Source organism: Pomacea canaliculata, linkage group LG5, assembly GCF_003073045.1.
Source record: "Pomacea canaliculata isolate SZHN2017 linkage group LG5, ASM307304v1, whole genome shotgun sequence".
Taxonomy (NCBI): Eukaryota; Metazoa; Mollusca; class Gastropoda; order Architaenioglossa; family Ampullariidae; genus Pomacea; species Pomacea canaliculata.
In genome coordinates this window covers 12,467,267-12,488,137 of record NC_037594.1, presented here as the reverse complement: position 1 = coordinate 12,488,137, position 20,871 = coordinate 12,467,267, and the positions used below count along the sequence as shown (strand labels likewise).

General features: G+C 35.4%; 1 protein-coding gene across 3 annotated transcripts; it reads left to right on the top strand.

Annotated features, from left to right (window-relative positions):
• The first annotated feature begins 9 nt into the window (after positions 1-9).
• On the top strand, positions 10-20,759 carry LOC112564609 (nicotinamide/nicotinic acid mononucleotide adenylyltransferase 1-like). Of its 3 annotated transcripts, XM_025239543.1 has the most exons (11): positions 10-171; positions 1,663-1,751; positions 2,093-2,166; positions 3,028-3,170; positions 7,036-7,071; positions 8,429-8,547; positions 9,085-9,186; positions 9,376-9,434; positions 9,788-9,883; positions 15,182-15,434; positions 18,888-20,759. In XM_025239543.1, the coding sequence occupies exons 1-11, from the start codon at positions 63-65 to the stop codon at positions 18,936-18,938; spliced, it is 1,131 nt and encodes a 376-aa protein (XP_025095328.1). In that variant the 5' UTR covers positions 10-62; the 3' UTR covers positions 18,939-20,759. The 3 variants fall into 3 exon arrangements, with proteins under 3 accessions (XP_025095328.1, XP_025095330.1, XP_025095329.1); XM_025239545.1 differs by lacking the exon at positions 15,182-15,434 and having other exon boundaries at positions 12-171; XM_025239544.1 differs by lacking the exon at positions 7,036-7,071 and having other exon boundaries at positions 14-171.
• Positions 20,760-20,871: the final 112 nt, after the last annotated feature.

Here is a 20,871-nt window from a genome sequence, read left to right as displayed (position 1 = left end):
ACCCTTTGTACTAACGGGTGAAGTCACGTGACCGCATGCATTAAGAGTGTACAAGAGGGACGATGTTCAGTCTACACAATCTTAAGCGCAATATGGCAACAACGCCAAAAGTTGTGCTCTTGGCATGTGGCTCTTTTAATCCCGTGACGAATATGCATCTTCGGATGTTTGGTGAGTTTATATACATTTGTTTTATTTGTTTATTAAGCCGATAGAGTGATTTGCATTGTACAGTTGTTATGAAGATGAGGATGTCTACCCTTAGAAACAAATCGGCGATTACGACAGTATTATTACTAGTAAACGATTTTCAAAAAGTCTCCCGTTGTCTGATATGTAAAGCTTTCACTAAGGATTATAAGATTTTATATTGGCGAAGAAAGTAAAATTTTTTAGAAGAAATTTGTCTGTTTATTCCTACCATTTCTAATACGAAATGGAAGCATTTATCATTAGAGTCCAATTTCCGGTCGAAAGCTACTTTCATTTTCGTTAAGCGGTAATGATTGGCATTATAACGTTCATATCAAGATTGACTTATTTTTCAATCAATACAGTAAAATCTCTTTGTATTAGTTTTACCTCCTAAAATCTGTTGAATTTAGTGATCGTATTCTCGTTGCCTTGAAGTCGCTATATGTGGAATGGTATTTGTCGCCGAGTGGATGGAGAATTGGCTTGGAAACCTGGAGATGCCAGTTCGATACTCATCTGACGCAACAAACTTTCCCCTGGTTGTCATTAATGGGTACCAGGCACCATAAAGAGCTAGGAAAAGATAAAGCAGCATGAGGGAGAGAATAGTACCACTCGCCTAAAAAATAATAATAAAGCTGGCCCTGAAAAAAGCTTGGTCTCGAAGCCCCCACCCCCAATCACATGGAAAAGGTTTAGGGGACGACTTTTACCTTTTTGTGTGCCCCAATGGTTTAGTAGTCTGTATGGCTTCTTTTCCAAACTAAAAAGGAAAAGCCAGTACTCAGCAGAAGGGGTTGGGGGAATCTGTGCACATCCCACAGTGGTAAAATTATATATAAGTAGGTTACATTTCCTGCAGATTACCACATGTTCTGCTATAGAGCATGCATTTGCTCTGGAAGGTTCCCTTTGCAGCAAGTGCACTGCCTTCAGTCATGGGTTAATAGCCTTACTGCTTTTGTAGGTAATCTGAGAATGATGAAAGCTAAGGGAATAAACCCCTACTCCAATAGCACACGGCATCACTGGGTGAAGTAATTCCATGATGCAAGCACTGACCAGTGCTTAGGACTCGCATGCTTGCGGCCAAGTGCAATCAATCAGTAGAAAGGTACGAGATCAGTCTAAGCCTGGATTAATGACAACGGTGCACCCCACCTCTTTGCTGCTGTGCAGGTGCTTGTCGGGGGATGGAGAGAGTGCCCAAAACAGGGAAAAGAGATTCAGAGAACAATCACATCAAAATTGTCATATTGCCATCACAATTACTAAGGCAGAATGGTCTCATAGTAGTTGTTCAACTTTGATAAAACTATTTATGCTTGGGGGAAAAATGTTAATGACTGTTGTGAAATGAGTGCTTTTAGTTAGTGGTGAAGATTATTTTAGAAGGAATGTATACACCACATTTCATTCTTTTTAGTTTACAGCAGTGAATAACAATTGAAACAAAATATCTTTCAGAGCTAGCAAGGGATGCTTTGAATAGGACTGGGCGCTTCAACGTTATTGATGGGATTATTTCCCCAGTCAGTGATGCTTATCAAAAAAAGGTAGTTTTAAGTTGATATTTTCTATATTAAATACTGTATTATTAAATATATATACAGGCATTAGAAAATATGCTTTATTTTGAATGAAATAAGGAGTGATCTGAGATCGGGAACTTTTGTATTTCAAGGAAGCTAATCACGTTTGCCACAGAAATTTTAAAATGCTTAATGTGTTTTGATGTGCTTTATTGTGGTAGTGAAGCAAAGGAGGCACTAGAACAGTCTTTATACCAATATATACACACATGTATATGTCTCTTCTTACTGATTTTATTTAAAAGGTTCCTTTTTCATTAGAAAATAGTTTGCTCAGTGATCTGAAAAGAATTTTCTTAATTTAGGACCTGGTTTCAGCAAAACATAGATGTGCCATGCTTAGATTGGCTCTTGAGTCATCCAACTGCAAATGGATCAGGTAATGTTTATTTTATTTGTGTTCCTTAATGTTTTTCACAAATATACCAACATTTAAGTGTAGTTCCTAAAAGCAGACTCAAGAACTTTATGTTGGACTAACTTGATCAACCTAGCTTTGTCTTATTTGCTTGGCTGAAACCACCCAAAGATCGTCGTTGAATTATTGTAGTGTAAGTAAAAAGTGACATCACCATGCTAATAATGCTAATATCAGTAATACTGATAGCATTCTTAGGTGAGCCACTGTAAAGCTTACCTTGAGCATTGCAGCTTAACACTGACTTTAAAAATCAATGAGTAGTGGTTGTGTAACTTGCTTATAGTTTGTAGTACTACCTTAAAAACAGTGCACATTAAGACAAGTCATTTACCTACTGCTATACTGAAAGCTCGCTAAGTTGTCAGAAACTGCAACTAAAGCCTAATAGTTTATTGCATTCAGATTTTTTATTTCATGTAAGTAGGCATAGAAGTTGAATTATACTTATTTCATATTTAATAATGTAATAATTGCAGAGGATATGAGTAGTTCAGGGAAGAAGATAGTTTATAATTTTATTTTGATTAATTTTTTCCACTTTTATTTGAAGATAGTTATTCTTTAAGAGGTTCAGAACTCTTAGAAACACTCTCTAGGATTTAGAAAATATTCTTTAAGAAGTGTTCAGAATTTGTGGAACCTTACTATAAACCTCTGCAACGAAAAGCTTTTTAAAATTTTGTTCAAATGTAAATGATTTTGCAAACATTCGGGTACATTTTATAACAAGCTTATGTATGCTCTGCATTGGTTTTTTTTGGTGGGGAAGTGGTAAAAAGTGGTTTAACAGTCTACTGATCTTTTAAATGTCAACAACAGTCTGGATACATGGGAGTCAGATCAATCTAAATGGTCAACGACAGAGAGCGTAATGGCTCATTTTCGGGAAGTGCTTGATAATAAATTTAATGCCAACTTCAAACCCACACAAAAGCGAAGACGAAAAATTGAAAACAATGAAGGTATGTATCTGTTTCATATCTAAATTCTGCAGCTGTTGTACAGTATAGGTATTATAATGGTACTGACAATATACATCTGAACGTGTTGTAAAATTGAAGATAAAGCATTACAAAAAAGGTCTTTACAAAACGAAGAATGTTTGGGTCCCAGAACTCATTCATTGGTTATTATTTTCAGAAATTATTTTAAGATCATTAATATTAAGTTTCCTGGGTTTTGAAACAAAGACAACACTTCATTTTTCATGCTATCACAAAAGTACATTGCTGTTTTGGCTATGTTTTATTAGCATATGCGTAATACATTTTCTGGAGTCTTCAGTGATATCAGTAGTTATAATTAAGTTTGATGCAAATGTACTTTTTAAACTATTTGCAGTGCTACATTTTTTTATGTTAATGGCAACATCGATCATAATTTCCTGTTTGACAATGTTAGGTTTACAGGCTGCTTTCTTTAGCCATTTTATCATTCGTTTTGGGTCTTTAATACAGGTAGGTCTGGATTGTGCAGGCCATATGGCCGTCAAAGATATAATAGCCTTGGCACTTTGTATCTATAGTATCTCGTTACTCAAGAGACTGATGAAGAGCCTCTGGAAAAATTCAGTCTCTGGTCATCACGAGTAAAGAATTAAAGAGTCAGTACATGCCTGCCAAAATAACAACAAAGGCAGCAAGAATGCAATAGAAGTGTTTTCACGTCCTTTGCCAGAAGTTGATAATATTTTATTAAAAAAAGACCTCTGCTTGTCTCAACCCTAGCTTAAATTTAAAATTAGGTGAATGGCAGTGCAAGCACATGTTCATGCACATGCACACACCACATATTAAGTAAAAACTATAAGCATATGCCATATTCCACACTATTAACATGAAGTAATGAAAGCATGTAAACCATACCTGACTGTTTAGCTCACTCAAATGTAGTTTCACAAATTGGCTCTTTTATTGATTTGCAGGCACAGTTACAGAAGCCCTCTGGAAAATTACAGTAGTAAACTAAATTGATTTTGGGGTGGGGGATGTTTCTTAGGAACTGTTGGCATAACCCTCTGGGCCCACTAGGCAAACACGCATTTTCTCTCTCCATTTAAAGTGTACAGTGTTTAAGAAAACAATACACACAACACAGTAGTAGTGTCATCAGACATAAGCTTCAGGTCATAGATGAAAATAAACTCCAAAAGCTTCAAAGAAGCCGATAAAAGTTCTCTCTTAGACGCACTTTGCCTCTGACTTTTGATGATCAGTATTTTGTGGAGAATGCTGAAGGGCAAAGATGCTGAAGCATACATAGCACACAGTTATGTTGCACTTTTCCCCAGCACTATCCAGACTCGAAGTACATGACATACATACACAGGTGCACAAGCACACACCATTTTAAGATAGGTATCAAATGCATCTTCATGAACATGCATGCACACTGCACAGCACAGACATGCGCACTCTCCCTCACACATGCACACTGCACAGCACAGACATGAGCACTCTCCCTCACACATGCACACAGACAGAAAGGGTAGAGGAAACCCAATTTGAGAAAACCACTGATAGTCAGCCTTGTAAACAGGCATCACATCCAGAGAGAGGTATGCCATATCTGAAATACGAATCCATGACATGACACCCGATTCTCACTGTCATGGTAACAAGCAAGTTAACCACCATGCCACCCATTTTAAACAAGAATTGTAACTTGTTAACTTATAACATTTAAAAGTGATAATATATATTCAAATGTGCAAAAAATGGAAAGTTGCAAGTTCTTATACCTACCCTATAGTAGAGATATCTAGCAGGATGCAGAATATACTGCTTTAATTGAGGGATAAGGTTAATACAGGAAATGAAGATGGCTGGGAATTTTAGCATAAATCTTGTGTGTTCTATCTTGAAGTATCAAGGTGTGGAATATTAGTCACTTTCTTTTGTTCTTTCCATCATGAACTCTTCTTGCAGATACCAGAAATTCTTCTCACTGGCATGACTAAGGGCTAAATAACATACCACTTGTAACTTTTTATAATTTTTTAGTTAAGCTTCAAATAACCAGGTAGCAGAACAGAACTGTCTTTTTGAGTATTCATTGAGATATGATAAAATATTAGTGAGAAATAACATAAGCAACTGCTTCATTGACCTGATTTTAAAGAACTGCAAGTCTGCCAGAGGAAAGTTCAGTAATTTTCCTGTTGGATGTGGCAGTGGCACCACCTCTAGCTTTTTCTACATTATATTGATTAGTGACCCAGCCAGCTTGGTGCCAAGGGAAGGGGGATAGACCATATCGAATTCCTATGTCCAGCAGTAACTTACATCACTGGATCATACTGCCGCATGGATTTGCAGAGATGATAAAACTTTAGCAGAAACATAGACTCTTATTCATCCATAGCTTATATGCACTAAAGGCAGCACTATTTCCATGTTCATCTCTTCTAATATGTTCACTTTTTTCCTTTTAAAGCTGTGACTTTAAAACAGTACTAAAATTTGTGTTTATATCTGGCTCTTTGCAGTCTGTTCTCTAGGCATAAAGCAAGCAGAATGTCTAAACAGGTTGTGCTTTGACATCAATTAAAAGAAAACATTGATTTATCCGTTATAGAGAGCAATGATAGGGTTTGAGGTTGATAAGGATAGTTAATCATTTTATAGCTAGAGGTTAGGTGGGCGAAGTCTTTACAGTGTAACATTCTATTGGGGCCTTCAGTTATCTTGATAAAACACACTAGATTTGCAGCTCCAGTACAAAGCAGGAGAATATTTTTTTGCCTGCCGAATTGGCATACTCTGTTTTAAAGAATATTATATTCTCTTTTGCGAAATATTATGCATCATTTGCTTTATGCAAGAGAATCCTTAAAGAATGAGCAGTCTGGCTTGTGACATTTTTTGCACAAAATGGCTGACTTGTCAGCATTTCTCCCTCCCTCCCTCACCCCACCCCCTCTTTCTCTCTATCTGTGACAGGCTTTTTCCCCTGAGCTCAGACCTCATTCCCTATCTACAAATGTCCAAGCAGCACGCTTCAATGCAAAGTAAATTGCTTGGAGGTCCTGGTCACAAGTATGCGATATGTGAAGCAGATAGCTTGGAGGGCCTGGTCACTGCCATGCAATATGCATACAGATATTAGATTCCAGTTCTGTCCCTAGTACCTTCTATGCAGTTTGCAATTCACAAAAGAAGGAATGTCTTGCTCTAGAAACTCTGTCAACCATAGCATTTGCACAAGGGCACGCTCTTATTTGCATTTATTCAAGTTTTCATGTGGAATTTCCATGGATGAAGAGCATAAGGAAACTTGATGAAATGGTTGTGAAAAATGTCTTATAAGCATGCATTTTACACAGTGAAAGAAAAGTTGCTTTGATAAAAGGCATGGCTATAGGTGCATAGGTGCACCTTTAATTGCAGCAACCAAGTAATCAGAATGTATTGATCTCACCTGCAGCCGTATCCATATGGGACTAGGAAACAAAGGAAAAAGCAGTAGTGTTTATGCTTTTAATTAAAAGAACTAAAAGGCATTGCCACAGATAAGTTGGCAGCTCAAGTGACAACTGTTTCCCATTAATGAGGGAGTCTGGTGTCTGGTCTGCATGTTAGACTGTCTCAGTGTGTTTTCTGTCTTTTGGTTCTTGTGTAAGGAGTAGACTGCAAAAGGATAATATGAAAAATCAAAAGTATTCAGGCTACATCCTATGAAGCATGAAATTCACAGTTCAGTTATTTGTGTTGGTGAATCAGCATCGTCTATTGATGATGAATATGTGTTGGTGAACTCATTTTTTTGGTCACTCTATGTAGTATCCTTTTTACTTACCTGTTAGTTTGAACATTTGTAATTTTTTAGATGAATGTCCAAACACAAGTGGAAGAGGAAGTGAAGGTAGGAACTACTGCAAGCTAGTTTTCTTTCTGTTCAAATGTATTTTTAGTTTTGTTTTGACATAGCTGTGCAAATATTGAGCTGGCATTCTTTTTCTTTCACAAATTTTACAGTACCTCGCCATTCATACTCATTCATGAGCTTGCTGAGCATCAGCTATGTTGAGAGAAATCTCTGATTTATGTGTCATCTGTGTGAGCAGTTTTTATGATCAAAAGAGCAATGGGTCAACAAAGGGAGGTCTTTAAAAGTAAGGAGATGAAAAAGAAGGGATCAAACAAGGTCAGATTGGCTTCTAGTTACTTGACAGCACAGGAGATATTCATAGCAACAGCTGTTTTTTCAGCTGTAACAGTTGGATCTCATGATCATAAAGTGTGTCTGATATACAAGTCCACATTGTTTGTGATCAATGCTTGATTTGTTCTTTAAGTAGATAAATGGATTTTGTCCAGCATAGATGGGTGGTTTTTAGCACTAGTATAAGACAAAGTTGGCCATTTATCTCTGTGAATGAGAGAGCTGTGTGCTCAGATGGGAATTTCCAGATTTTCTATGAACATTTTTTATTGTTTTTTCCGTTTCAGCATTAATTTCTTGAGACTAAGTGTTTTCCATTAGTTTCATGAAACTAACAGCTGTGATTTGTTATCATTTTGTGTAAAAATAAAAAGACCAAAACAAATTACTGATCTGAGAAATTCAGTCATTTACTTACAGGTAATGACACCAGCAAAGATAAGGTTTTAAGATCTTATGTTGTCTTGAAATGTACAACTTGGGTTGCAGGCTTTTTATGGTGTGTCGTTTGTTTATCTATAAAAGCATATTTTTCAGCGTTAGGATTTTTCCTAGCGGTTGCCTTTATTTTTAAATTTTCCTTGTTTGTCTGATTGATTTTGTGGGTGTTATTCAGACTGAATGTCTGTTGATGACACACTAATGACTAATGCCTTGTATCAGCAAGCAATGTTCATGCATCATTAAATGTGGATCACTAGTGTTTTTGAAGCTTAGGGCTTTGCTTGGATTTTCTGAACTAAAATGGTCTCTTCGTAAAAGTACAGCAACATTTTCTCATTCCTCTTCCCTGCGTAACTTCACCATTCTTTTTTTCCTTTTAATCCTATCTTTCTCTGCACCCTTCTTCCGCCTTCCTCAGCCCCTGTCAACATCCATCTTAGTTCAGTGTATCTGAGAATGCGATTTGTGGAAGGGGGGGAGCAGTTTTAGGCATCCTTGGAAGAATACAGTAATATTGACTTCTATTTCAGGTTTTATAGGTATATGTACTGCACAGATTGTATGAGGGACATGGTTTGAGGTAGTAATTATGGATCATTGTCTATGTGTCCAGCTGACGTGGACAATATTCCCAAGATTATAATAGATGAGCAGCCCCCACTACTGAAACTGCTTTGTGGGGCAGATCTCTTGGAGTCATTTGGAACACCTGGCCTCTGGGCAGATGAGGATGTGAGTAATGCATTTACTGTACATAATCATATTTGCTTTGTTTGTTTGTTTTTTTTTTTGTAAATTATTTACTTGATAGTGTTGGTGATCTAAAAAAAAGTGAAAGACAACTGTTTATCAGAGTTAACATTCACACAAACCTTTATGGGACAGCTAAAGGGTTTTTTCCTGTAGGTATTTTATGTAACCTCTGCATTATGAGCTTGTATTTTAACAATAAACGGCGCAGTAAATCCAGTGCAGCTTACATCAGGACCCAGAGTCATCGTGCAGTGTTTGCTTTAAGGGATTGGAGTTGTGGAGATGTGATGTGAATTTTGGTTCAGACAATTAATCTATGGATTTTTAATGATGAATTGGACGTATTTTATATTGAGATCGTTAAACCTAAAGATTGGCTTTTGTATACTTTCTAAGATGAGTGATTGTTCATTGTCTGTTTAATTATCTGAACATGAATTTTTTTTTTTCTTAGTGCTTGTATTGTCAGATTGGTGTATTATGTTGGGGTTTTTTTTCTGTCACCTCATATTTCAGATAGAGAAAATTGTTGGCAAACATGGACTTGTTTGCATTACTAGAGCTGGATCTGACCCATCAAAGTTTATCTATGAATCTGATGTCCTGTCAAAATACCAGGTGAATTTTTTGTGCATGGATCTGATAATGCGCACAAAAATCCTTTCTTATACTTCTATCTATGATCATCAACATTTAATAAAAAATACTTGGATTCATTATGCATACTAATTCTTTTCTAGTCTTTTGTGTCTAAAGTAGTGTTTCTCAAACTTGATTATATAAAATATAATCCATTTTTTTTTGCAGGAGAATATTCACATAGTGACAGAATGGATATACAATGATATAAGCTCCACAAAAATTAGGTGAGTTTATTTAGGTTTTGTACACTGAGCTTATAAGGACAAATAGCGGATCGCATGTTTATGCTCAGATGATTAAATGAGAAGTCACTTTTTGCTGTGTGTATCTGTACTTGGTAAGAATCATTTGCAAGATGTGATCTTTACTGTCTCAGAAACTATGATTCTTATTAAAAAGCAATATTTGCACATTATTTCATCACACTTTTAAACATATTTCTATAGAATCTAATTGTATGTTTTTATAAGTGGATAAAAAAGGAAGAGGGAGAATATAACATTCTATATGTATATATTTATATGCACAAGCATTTGATATTCAGTTGTCTTTTTGTTGTTTTTGTTTTTTTTAACAGGCGAGCTCTTAGAAGAGGAGAGAGTGTCAAGTATTTACTGCCAGATTCTGTAATTGAATATGTACGCGAACATGAGCTTTATGGTGTACCTGATAAGTAAGGGGCAATTATTATTCATTCAGTTCTGTCTTGCACTCAAAGATTTTGCATACCTAGATCTTTGCAAGCCATCTATAGCTGTGGCTAAACAAAGCTGCATGAAGAAGGCTGGACATGAATCTGTGCTTCCTCCATCGTATCCCAATTAGTTTTATTGTGCCGTGTCTTTCAAGTGCTTGTCAGTGTGCAGATGATCAGCTGTACAAGTAAATGGATGCAAGCATTGATACCTGTTGATAATCAAAACAAAATCAGTGACAAGTTATGAATTATTCTGAATATAATTGAGCTTTATGTGCTTTAGTCAGATTTGTTATTCATTCCAAACATTAATAGTCATTTGTGATTGTCACGCACTGATGTACACTCACATAATTTGAATTGAAGCATGTTCCATGCATTTCATATATTTTCCAACTTTCAAATGAGATGCTTTTTACATTGTATTTTTATCTGTTATTGGAGAGTATTTAGTTGCTTACTTTTGTGTTTGATAGTTCTTGTAAGGTCCAGAGAAAGTGTGTGATTGAGTACTGGGTACTTGTTCTGTATGTTGCACTTCATTGACTGTTTCTTGTGGTGCACTGCCCTCACTTTATTATTCTATTATCTTTTATAATCTGAGGCTTCCATTGTCCCACAATGTAACAGAGTGCTTGCTTACAGCTGTATAGTACACATTTGTGTATGCATTCATGTTTTCTTTGCATGTGTAAAGAAATCCTTACAATTTTCAAGAAAGATAGGTCAACATCTGCTGGAATATATAAATACTTCTATTTTTATATTATAAACTATGCAAAAATCACATACAACAGAACCTAAATGGTCAGGGAAATGCATTCATTTGTGCTAAATGCTTATTGTGTCTAGTTTTATCTTATTTTAACTGTGGTGAGTTGTAATTTTTATTTCCTTTTATATTGTATTCTGTAGGAAAAATTTTTGTTTTTTGCTGTGTATTGAATATTGCTGCATATTCTGGTAAAATGACAGCTTGATCTCCTTTGTAAAACTTTCCTTTCACTCTGCTTTTCCTCAGGGTTTTTTGTTGTAGCTGCATAGATTAAATCATGCAAGATATTTTTTCTTCATCATTCACTGTTAAAACCACACGGATTCCATATTTGAAACATTTTATAGTAGTGTTAAAATCATTTGTGTTACATTGGTTTTTAAACTTTGCCTTTTCATTCTAGCAGTGAAAGTAATAAAACCTTTTATGATTAAGGTAGCTCTAATATGGTGGTGTGTGTGGGATAAACTTATCTTGAAGACCATGGCTCAATCTTGGTTCCTAAAAAGCTTTGTATCTCATGTCCATGTTGCTGTCTACATAGGTGTGTGGGTGTTTGTGTGCGTGTGTGTTTATGCTCTGTTATCATTGCTGTGGTTTTTTTTTTTTTTTTGGTCATTTTAATCAGATAGTGAACTTGATGTTAACAAAAATTATTCTGTTTTGGTTAAGTTAGCATGCCCATTACCGTTGATTTCAGGCTTCTTGTTAAATTTTTTTATATGTTTTTTTTCACCCTTTCTTTAATACAGGGTAAAATATGGTGCTAAATCTTATCATTTGATTGCATAATAAAGAAAGGTTTAATTACACGAGACTTAGAAATCCTTCAGATTTTATTAATGGTGCATACTGCTAAGCAGTGGAAAATCTTTTTCCATCATTGAGAACAAGGCTGCTCTTAACTGACTTGACCGCTCTCATGCTCCACAATTGTTTCTTGATATATTTGGTTTAACTGCAGTTGATATGCTGTTTGTGCCTGCTTATTCATTATTGATCTTTATATTATCTGGCATTCTCTAAACAATAATGTTGCATGTTATGTTGCATGAGTCCATGTCGTCGTCTTTTTTTTATATATATATATACAGTGCCATGAGCCTGAGGATCAGAATATGGTGCTATATAAATTCAGTGTCATATTATTTTTATTATTTGTTTTGGGTGCATTTTAGCCTGCATGAAAGTATGGTTTGCTGTAAGCAATAGATAACTATTTGTTCTTTCATTTAAAGAACCAGAACAGTTAGCATTGCCTTTACTGGAATAGTTTATTCGTTTAAAAGTTAGGGGAGAAGGAGAGAGTATGAATGGGAAACTAAGAAGGAAATGTGGGCAAAAGCAAGTAACCACTGTCCATTGGTAAATAATTTCTTGAAAGTGCTTATAGGCTGCATAAATCATCAGCAGGAGGATTTAAATTGAGAGAGTTTTATGACAGTGACTTAAGTGTGATATTTGCGTTTATAAAATTATAGCAGAAACAGCTTCAGAACTCCTTGATGATCTCCACCCCCCACCTTCCCCATAGTATTGGAAAAGACACAAGAGAAGTCACACAATTGCAAAACCTCTTTTTTAAACTTTCATAGTGCTGCTACTTGATATAATGCATGTAGACTGTGCGTCTTGTTGGTGCACAAGCTCAATTTATTTTTCACCTGCCTTAATGTGAGGAGACATGTATGAAGGATGTTCCATTTCTGCCAGGACTTAATTATTTCCCACCCTTTCAGCGAGTGTTGACCATGCAGACTAAATAGAGTGCTTCTTCAGGGTGTTTCCATATTTTTCTCATAATTTTTCCCCTCAAGTTTTCCCAGGATGGAGAGGAAATGCACCCTCCACCGACATCACATTAGAGTTTCTTTTGCAGTGAGGTGTTAAGGTTTTTGAAACCTCCATCCTACTCACCATGGGATTTTTGGTTGCTCCTGAAGCTGAAAGAACCCCTGTATGGAATGAACTTCAACACTCAAGAGGAACTCATTGCTAGAGTGAGGGAACAGCTGAAATTGATGCCAAAATCGGTGTTTTTGGAGTGTTTTCATAAATGGACCCAGAAAATGTGTTGCAATAGGTGGCAACTATTTTTAAAAGAGTTGAAGAATAGGAGAACAATAATTTAAAAAATTCTCCAGGTTCACTTAATTGCGAATTCTGGGTGGAGGTGGAACATCCCTTGTTTTATATATATAAACAGTAATCCCTTACTATATGGTGGTCTACTTATTGCAGCTTCACTGTATTGCGTGTTTTTAAAAAAAAATGTTATCTAATTCTATATTGCAGAGTTTTTGTTATATCAGATTTTGTGGTACATTGGTATTTATGTAATATTTATAATTGTTAATTTTTTTTGCCTGAAAAATTGAAAACAATGTAAAAAATATATAATTTATTGATTCAAACCTATTAAAAGAATCAAAATAAAGTATGTACAGGTATTTTATCAGCTGATAAATACCGTACTGTACACAATGGAAACACAGTATGCCACAACTGCTGTCGCAAGTTTGCCGACATCAGATTGTACATGGCACAGGCTTATAAGAGTGTAGGAAGGGTTTATAAAGCCTTAAAATATATATAAATAATAATCATGGATTTACAACTATCTCAGAGGTCTCTGGAATGTAACCACTGAATAGGTGAGGGATTACTGCATATGGCTTTTGACATTTTTGGCAAAGTGTAGTACTTTTTATTTTTCACCAAAGTTGAGATGTGCATGGTAGGTATGTCATGCTAAAGCAGAGTTTTGAATGAAAGACAAATGTTTGACTGCTGTATTTCTGAGTTGATGTGATCAAATTCTATTAGGTGCATATCTCAACCTTCGTTTCAAACATTTTCTTGAAACGAGCTACTGCTTTATGCAATAAGTCTCAGGATCGGATTCATAGGTCTTCATTTTTTTTTTTTTTGGTTGGGGTTTTTTTTTTTGTTTGTTTGTTTGTTTATTAGATGGAAATAAATTTTACGTTAAGATTTGTTTTTGTTTTATCAGCACACATTTATTGTTCATGAATCTGCCATTTGGCAGCTATTATATGATTAGTGATTTTAGACATTCAAACAGAAAGGAAACATCAAATTTCAGAAAGTGAAAATGGATTTTATTAAACACAAAAGTAGTGTATTTATTTCCAGAGATACTCTCCTTTGATAAGGATATGTGGATCTGCTATGCAAACTTTTTGTAGCTGAGGGGTGCCCAACCTTCAGCCTATGGGCCACATCCGGCCCACTAAGATGCCCCATCCAGCCCACTCATTTTAACCAGACACAAAATCATTTCAATTTTAATGTCGTGACTCTGGCAAAATTGCTGTTCTGGCCCACGAGATTTTATATCATGTCCAGTGCGGCCTCGGGCGAGAAAAGGTTGGACACCACTGGTTTAGCTGCTGTTTATTTTAATGTTAACTTAAAAGGGATGTTTCTAATGTACTTCAGCTAAATATGTAAGATGCAGCAAATGTAGAGTAAAGAAATATTAAGTCTTTATTAATATTTTGTTCTGTTTTGTCTCTTACATTCTTCCTATTCCTACCTTTCTTGCTTAGCTGTCCTGTGTTCAGATTTTGTCTCGGGCATGCTCTTCTTTCTCTGCATGCTGCTTCTGTTTAAAGGCTGGATTCTCTGCTGTGATATGGCCTTAGTTATTGATTCATCTCCCCCGCCCTTCCAATCTTTCTTGCGCCTTTTACCTAGACATTGACAGCATGCCATATAGATTTTCATTTGCTAGCTTGGCTAAGATGATAATTCTTTTTATATAGACTTCAAAAAAAGTTTTGGCAGCATTGGATGGCCTTCTCTTTATATCTTTGGGGCCTTGCATGTGCCAACAGTCTCATCCATCTGTCAGGTCTGAAGACTAATTTAGTACATGCAGAGGAATCAGTTTCATCATAAACACATACAATAATCCAGAGAGAAAATTTGGTGTTAAAGTATTTTGATCCTAGTCATTGGGGAAAGAATATTATTAAAAACTTGAAAATCGCCATTGTGACAATTTTTTTTTCGCATTCTATATTATCAAGAGCTATACAATTTGTGGGAAATTATTGTAAAATGGCAACAGTTTTCCACCAAACAAACAAAACTACTTTATATTCAAATGCAAAAAAGTACTGCATCAAGATAAATTGTAAAAAGTTTATTTTGACATGTTGTGGTAAATCTTGTTAGATCCAAAAGATGCAAAAGGTTGATAGAACTCTAACGTGTAGTAGTAATAGTAGTAGTAAAAATATAATACATCCTTGGCTGCTCAGTCCTTTCATTAGGAAACAAATTCATAAATGTTTCCCAAACTGAAGTAGGAGTGTCTAAATGTTAATATTGATAATGTACTGAGAAAAAGATGTATTGTCAATTTTACACCTACAAATAGAGCATTTTACTGTAGTAGTCTTTTTAACATGAAATAATCTATTGCCTTTCATTTTATCCTCTTCCTGCTGCACTTTGGACATGGCTCACAGTAAGTATATCAATCACTTAATGCCCTCGCCGAATGATGAAGCCATGCTCTCACCTGAGCCAGAGGAGGACAACAGCTCATCATCAGGTGAAATCAGCATGGTGCTTCGATCAGCAGATTCTCTAAGTTCCCGAGATACCAATGACACGTCATCGCTTCTTTCTATTGAGAGAAGCCCAGCAAGGCTTGAACCTTCACCAAAACATGTTCCTTGTATGACTGACCTTGGGACCTTGGTGCGACGTGTGAAAAACGTACGGGTGGCTTACATTCCTGAAACTTGCGTTTGACTCGGCATGAACTGATGTCTGAGATGGCTTCAGTTCCTGCCAGTTTTGTTGGCTTCAACAAGTCAAGAGTGAATCAGGAAATGTGTTAAACTACAACACCACACATTTTAGTGTGTGGCAGGAAGCAGACTGAAATTCAATATAAATGCAATGATGTGAAATACAACCTGACAAGTTGACAGTTTGTGAAAGTTTCCCAGGCAGCGCAATCGTTTTAGTGATTTTAGTGATCCTTTGTGTTACTGTTAATATGTGAATTCTATCAGTGATCAATAAGTTTTTATAACTATATTAGCACTTCCAGTTTTTTTCCCTAGTAAGTTTTATTTCAGTGTGGTGCCAGATGTGTGCAGTATGAGCATAGTCTTATTGATAATAAACAGTGCTGGGGAAATGATCATGTGAACTGTAGTCTGTGTCAAAGGTAACATAAAGGAAGATTTCTTGATCCACTCTTGAAGTGTTTTCCTTTTTTATTTTTTAGTATTGATTCATGCTACAGCAGGCACTGTTTTTGCTGCTTCACATATAAATAGAATCTTGCTTAGCTCCTTATTCTCTTTTTATAAAATCTGGGAAATACTTTTTTAATGGCCAGGTATACGAAGATATGAGATAAGGAATGATTGACAACAAAAAGATTTTGTCTGCATTTTGTATTCCTCATATCCAATACCAGGCATTTAGTTGCATCCATCATTCTTGCTTCCAAATCAAAAAGAATAAATCATCTAGAAACCATTATAGAACTATGATTATTTGATCCCATTGTTAACTTTTGCATAATGGTTCAAAGACCAGTGGGACCAAAATTACTGCCTGCTGTCTACCTCAATTATTTCAGTGCCATCAAAACCAATGCTATTTCTATTGTTTTTGTCCTGCTTGCTGACATTTGCTTATATTTGTGAAGGGCTTGGCATTGGTTGTTTGGCTATGGGACTTTCTCATTTAAGTCTGCACATTAAGCATTTGTGGCACAGAACTGTGTAAGGTAGCATGCACTCATCTATCCATCTGCCACTTTTCTGTGCCCACAAACATATGATTTGTTTTACTGTTTCAGTTTACCTCTTCTCTGTCATCTGCATGTCTTCAAATGTTTGTAGTCTAATGTATAACATGAACCCTGTGTAAAAATGATGAAGGTAATACATACTGTGACTTTGTAAGATAAATATTATGTTGTAATTGATTTTCTGATAAATCTTAAAAATTAAGGTAAACAGCCACTAATTATCACCACATAGGTGTAAAAACCAGTGGTTATGCTTTATGTAATGATCAAATTCTTCTGGTTGTGTTGCAAATATACATCATCAAATAATGGCTATTGACTATGTTAATGACAACTAATGCAACTTAAGTCCAAGAACTAATTATACTGTTAAATTATCAAATAGATTCTGTGAACAGACTGACAGATTTTCAGAGCTTTGGATTTACTAGAGACTAATGGAGTGTACCAATAGGTCGTGTCATTCATATGACATCTTTATAACTGCTGTTTTGTAGCATTGGTAATAAGTCTTTTTTGTACCTCTCGCAGTAAGGGGGGATGAAAGCTAACTGCAGTGTGTGAAATAATGTTGAAGGTATTTTAACCTGTCTTAAATCCCACTCCCTTATACCAATCTCGTTAACATCTCTTTCACATGTTAAATTATGCTTAATACTTGCCGTTATTGTTGTGTTCAATTCTTTGTAACATCTGGCATTCTCAGGATCTTTCCTGTTCAGTTATTATGTGAACTTCAAACCATTGATACTATATGCAGGCTTTGGAGAAGGCTTCTTTCTAGGAGATGTCATAAAGCTGAAGTTGTTATTGCTGTTGGCAGTTGTGTATTCCAGCTATGGAGAAATATCACTTTTAAAAAGTTATTTCTTTCATAAAATACACAAATTTTCCCTAATAGTCATATAAAAACCATGTATTCAATACTTTCAGTCAAGTTTATTACACACAAGTTTACATGTAGTTTTGTGGGTGTGCATGTGTTGGGGGGTGATGGGAGTAGGATGGAGAGAGAGAAAACTTTTATTGCTGTGTAAATTTGCCTATGATACGTAGAATAGTACACATAGTCTAGGGGTTGTTATATATTGAACTGAGACCAGGATTATTCCATATCATAGCAATGGGGAAGTTGAGTATACAAGCTCAGTTGGCATGCTAGAATTGTTCTTAAAAGTTCAGTATGCTAGACATTTATTATTTGTTGCAGTAGTTCATATTTAGAACAAAGGCTTATATATGTTTACCTAGGAGAATTAAGCAGTAGAGCTGACAAGCCTGTGGCTGTTTGTGAATAGGATGGTGCTGGGTTGATACCTAATGTTTAGGCGTGATTATTTCAAATTGAAGACTTTTTCTTCTAAATATATTCAACTTGTTGGAGTGATTTTATATCCTGTTCTGGCTATGGTGCTGTACAATATCACAATATTATGACAAATTCAATAATATAAGCAGGTTGTCATCTTTTTTATGAGTTAATGTAGAAATGCAAATGCATATCTGTTGTTCCACAATGTCCACTCCTTTGTTGGTTTTTGTAAGAAGAAAATGCCTAGCGTTGTCTGGAGAAATGGAAAATTTGTAAGTTCTAGTAACACTGCTTTGATCTCAATGGTCTGTGGTGGCTTCTGCATACACCCATAGCTTTGACTAAGATTATATTTATGATGATTACTCCAATCCCACCATAATCTTTATTGCTGACACAACACGCAGTCTCTAGTGGCTTAAGCATTTATCCCATCATTGTTATTGGTGGGAAATAACAATATACTAAAATTGTATGCACTAACCTAACATTGTCTTCATTTTATCGTCAGGCCTCACACTTTTTTTCTTTTGAAACTGTAGCTCATGGAAAATGATTGCCTTATTATGTGTAAATAAATGTGGACACAAGTTTTGAGTAGACATAGATGCTTCCAGGCTGCAAATGTAAAGAGAAATATACATGGCTCATAGGTATTATCTTTTATAATATTTTTATAAGGGTAAGACAAAGGTTTCATTTCTCTTTGAGATGCTTCATTCAAAATTGTTGCACTGTGCCAGAGTGCAGATTTCTCTGCCACTTTTGAAACCACTGAATGTAATCATTAACTAAATTATACAAGCTGTGTGACCTGCTTGACAATGGATGCAGGTCATCTACACAAATACATTGACAACTTTTAGTCATCAAAACTTCTTTGAAAGAAAATTTAAATCATTTCAAATGCAAGTGGAGTTGGGTGCGTACTTGTGGGCAGGGGTGCAAGTTTTGTTTTTTTTTTTTAATTTTATTTGGGGTGGGATGGGGGAATTTTTGATAATTTACAAATGACAAACTTTACTTTTTTTTTTTGCACTGTCACATGCAAAGAATGAATGTAATAATAGTGCTGATCTGTTTGCAGTACAATCTCAGAGTTTTCCAGGCAAGCAAGATCACTACAACCCCTGAATAGCACCTACCAGCTGCAAGGACTCCTCTCTTCACAGCTAACATGCTGTTGATTAGCTACAGCTCTCATCGTCAAATACTCATGTAATTTTAACAGACAAGTTATCACACACCTTGTTCATATACTACAAATACATACACTGTGGCTGGCTTTAAACCTTTTTGTACATAAATGTGAAAACTGTTAAAGCAAATTGTATTTTAAAAGTATATATGTATATAGTGTACCTGTTTTTGTATATAAGCACACACACATGCCTAAAATATTTTTCAGAATTTGAAAAAAAAAACTGATGAGAAATATTATATGGTCAGTCGAATGCAGCTTTGAAAGCTGCACATTTTTCTCAGCATGTTGCAAGTCATTGTATAGACATGAGTAAATGTTGTAGCAGTATAATGGGTTTACTTTGATGTTATGATCATGTATGGAGCTATTTATGCGCAGTCCCCACCCTCTTCCTCTGTGTTCCTACCGACCATGCACCTCACCTGTTGGCTTTATTGTGACGACATTGGTTTCACTACAGGCCACATTTCATGTAGTCAAATGCCTCTAATTTTCTTTTTAACTTCTGAAGCCAACATTATGATATTATGTTGTGGTACTCAAAACCTCTATAAAACAAATTAAAAGTGAATTGTTTTCATCTGTTGTTTAAAAAAGCAAAAAAGTTTAGTGACTGGAAAAAATTCACTGGGAAGTGAGAGTTTTAGGGGGCATAGCTGGGTTGTAATGCATTCAGGTGTTGCAGATTTGTTTGACAAGCATAAGCATATAACAATTCTAGATATTATCATACTTTTTTCCAAATAATTCCATGATTTAAAATTTTTTATAGCTGTGCATTGTTAAATGTTTAAAAGGGGGGTAAAAATGTAGTTAACTGGAAGAGAGGACCTGAGTTCAGGGGTGATAAAAAATATTAGGAACCCCTGACGCTCATAGGAAGAGGAATTGAATACTGGCATAACAAAAGGATGATATAGTGTGTGGCCAGCCTATGAAGTAGTGATAGGTGTGATATGTTTTCATACAAATGAACTCGGACTTTATCCAGCTGGTCACCAATTTTATTTTCAGCATCCTTTAGGTCCTAACTATTTGGTGTTTGAAGAAAAATGTAAAATAACTTTTATAGTTTTTAATCCATAATTTGCAGGCAAATTCAAATATTTTAAAGCATTCTGATATTTCTAGAACAAATCAACTGCTGCTTTAAGAAAAATTAGTAAAATAGTCTACACCAAACTTGAGAGAAATCCTGCTAATGAAAGAGTCATACCCAGTCTTAAAGTAAACAGGAGGAAGAACACCATATAGGAGATAATTTATTCTTATGCACACTTGGAATGGTTTTATTTTAATGCACTATGGGTACTGTAATGCCTATTTACAAAGGTAAAGGTTTTACTGCAAAATTAAGAAAACTGTTGATGCAAGATGAGTGGACTAATATGATATTCTGTGACCTTTGAGATGGTTGGGGGTGATCTACAACAGTAATTGTACTGTGCAGGCGATAAGTAATTGTACCGTGCTAGCTGGTTGCTGGCACCAATTACCAAGTGATATACATTATTCCAGTGTATTGTGCAATAAAATAGCATGATATGATACTTATGCCACATGGCTTTCAAGGTGAAGATGAACTTAAGTGATGTCCAAAATCTGGCAGGTTTTGGAATTATCTTTTATGTGATACTGCAAACAAAACTGTGTTTATTATTATACATTGTTGGAGTTGTCATTTAACTGTGCCACTAGATTACTTTTTTATACTTACTGTTTATTTATAATAAATAAATAAACATAGTAACAGTATCAGTTGTTTCTTTTATGTACCACATGCAAATGTAGGTGTGTGCTTTTGCAAGTTATAGATTTACACCCAAGTTGAATAATCATCTGCTGGAAAAGGGATATTCACCAGCGT

Bases quoted from the DNA above. Each gene is read 5' to 3' on its own strand.
- LOC112564609 (XM_025239543.1), top strand. From the start codon at position 63: ATGTTCAGTCTACACAATCTTAAGCGCAATATGGCAACAACGCCAAAA. The intron at 9,884-15,181 runs GTAAGGGGCAAT...CATGGCTCACAG, and splicing joins CTTTATGGTGTACCTGATAA to TAAGTATATCAATCACTTAA. The intron at 15,435-18,887 runs GTACGGGTGGCT...ATCTGTTTGCAG, and splicing joins TGGTGCGACGTGTGAAAAAC to TACAATCTCAGAGTTTTCCA.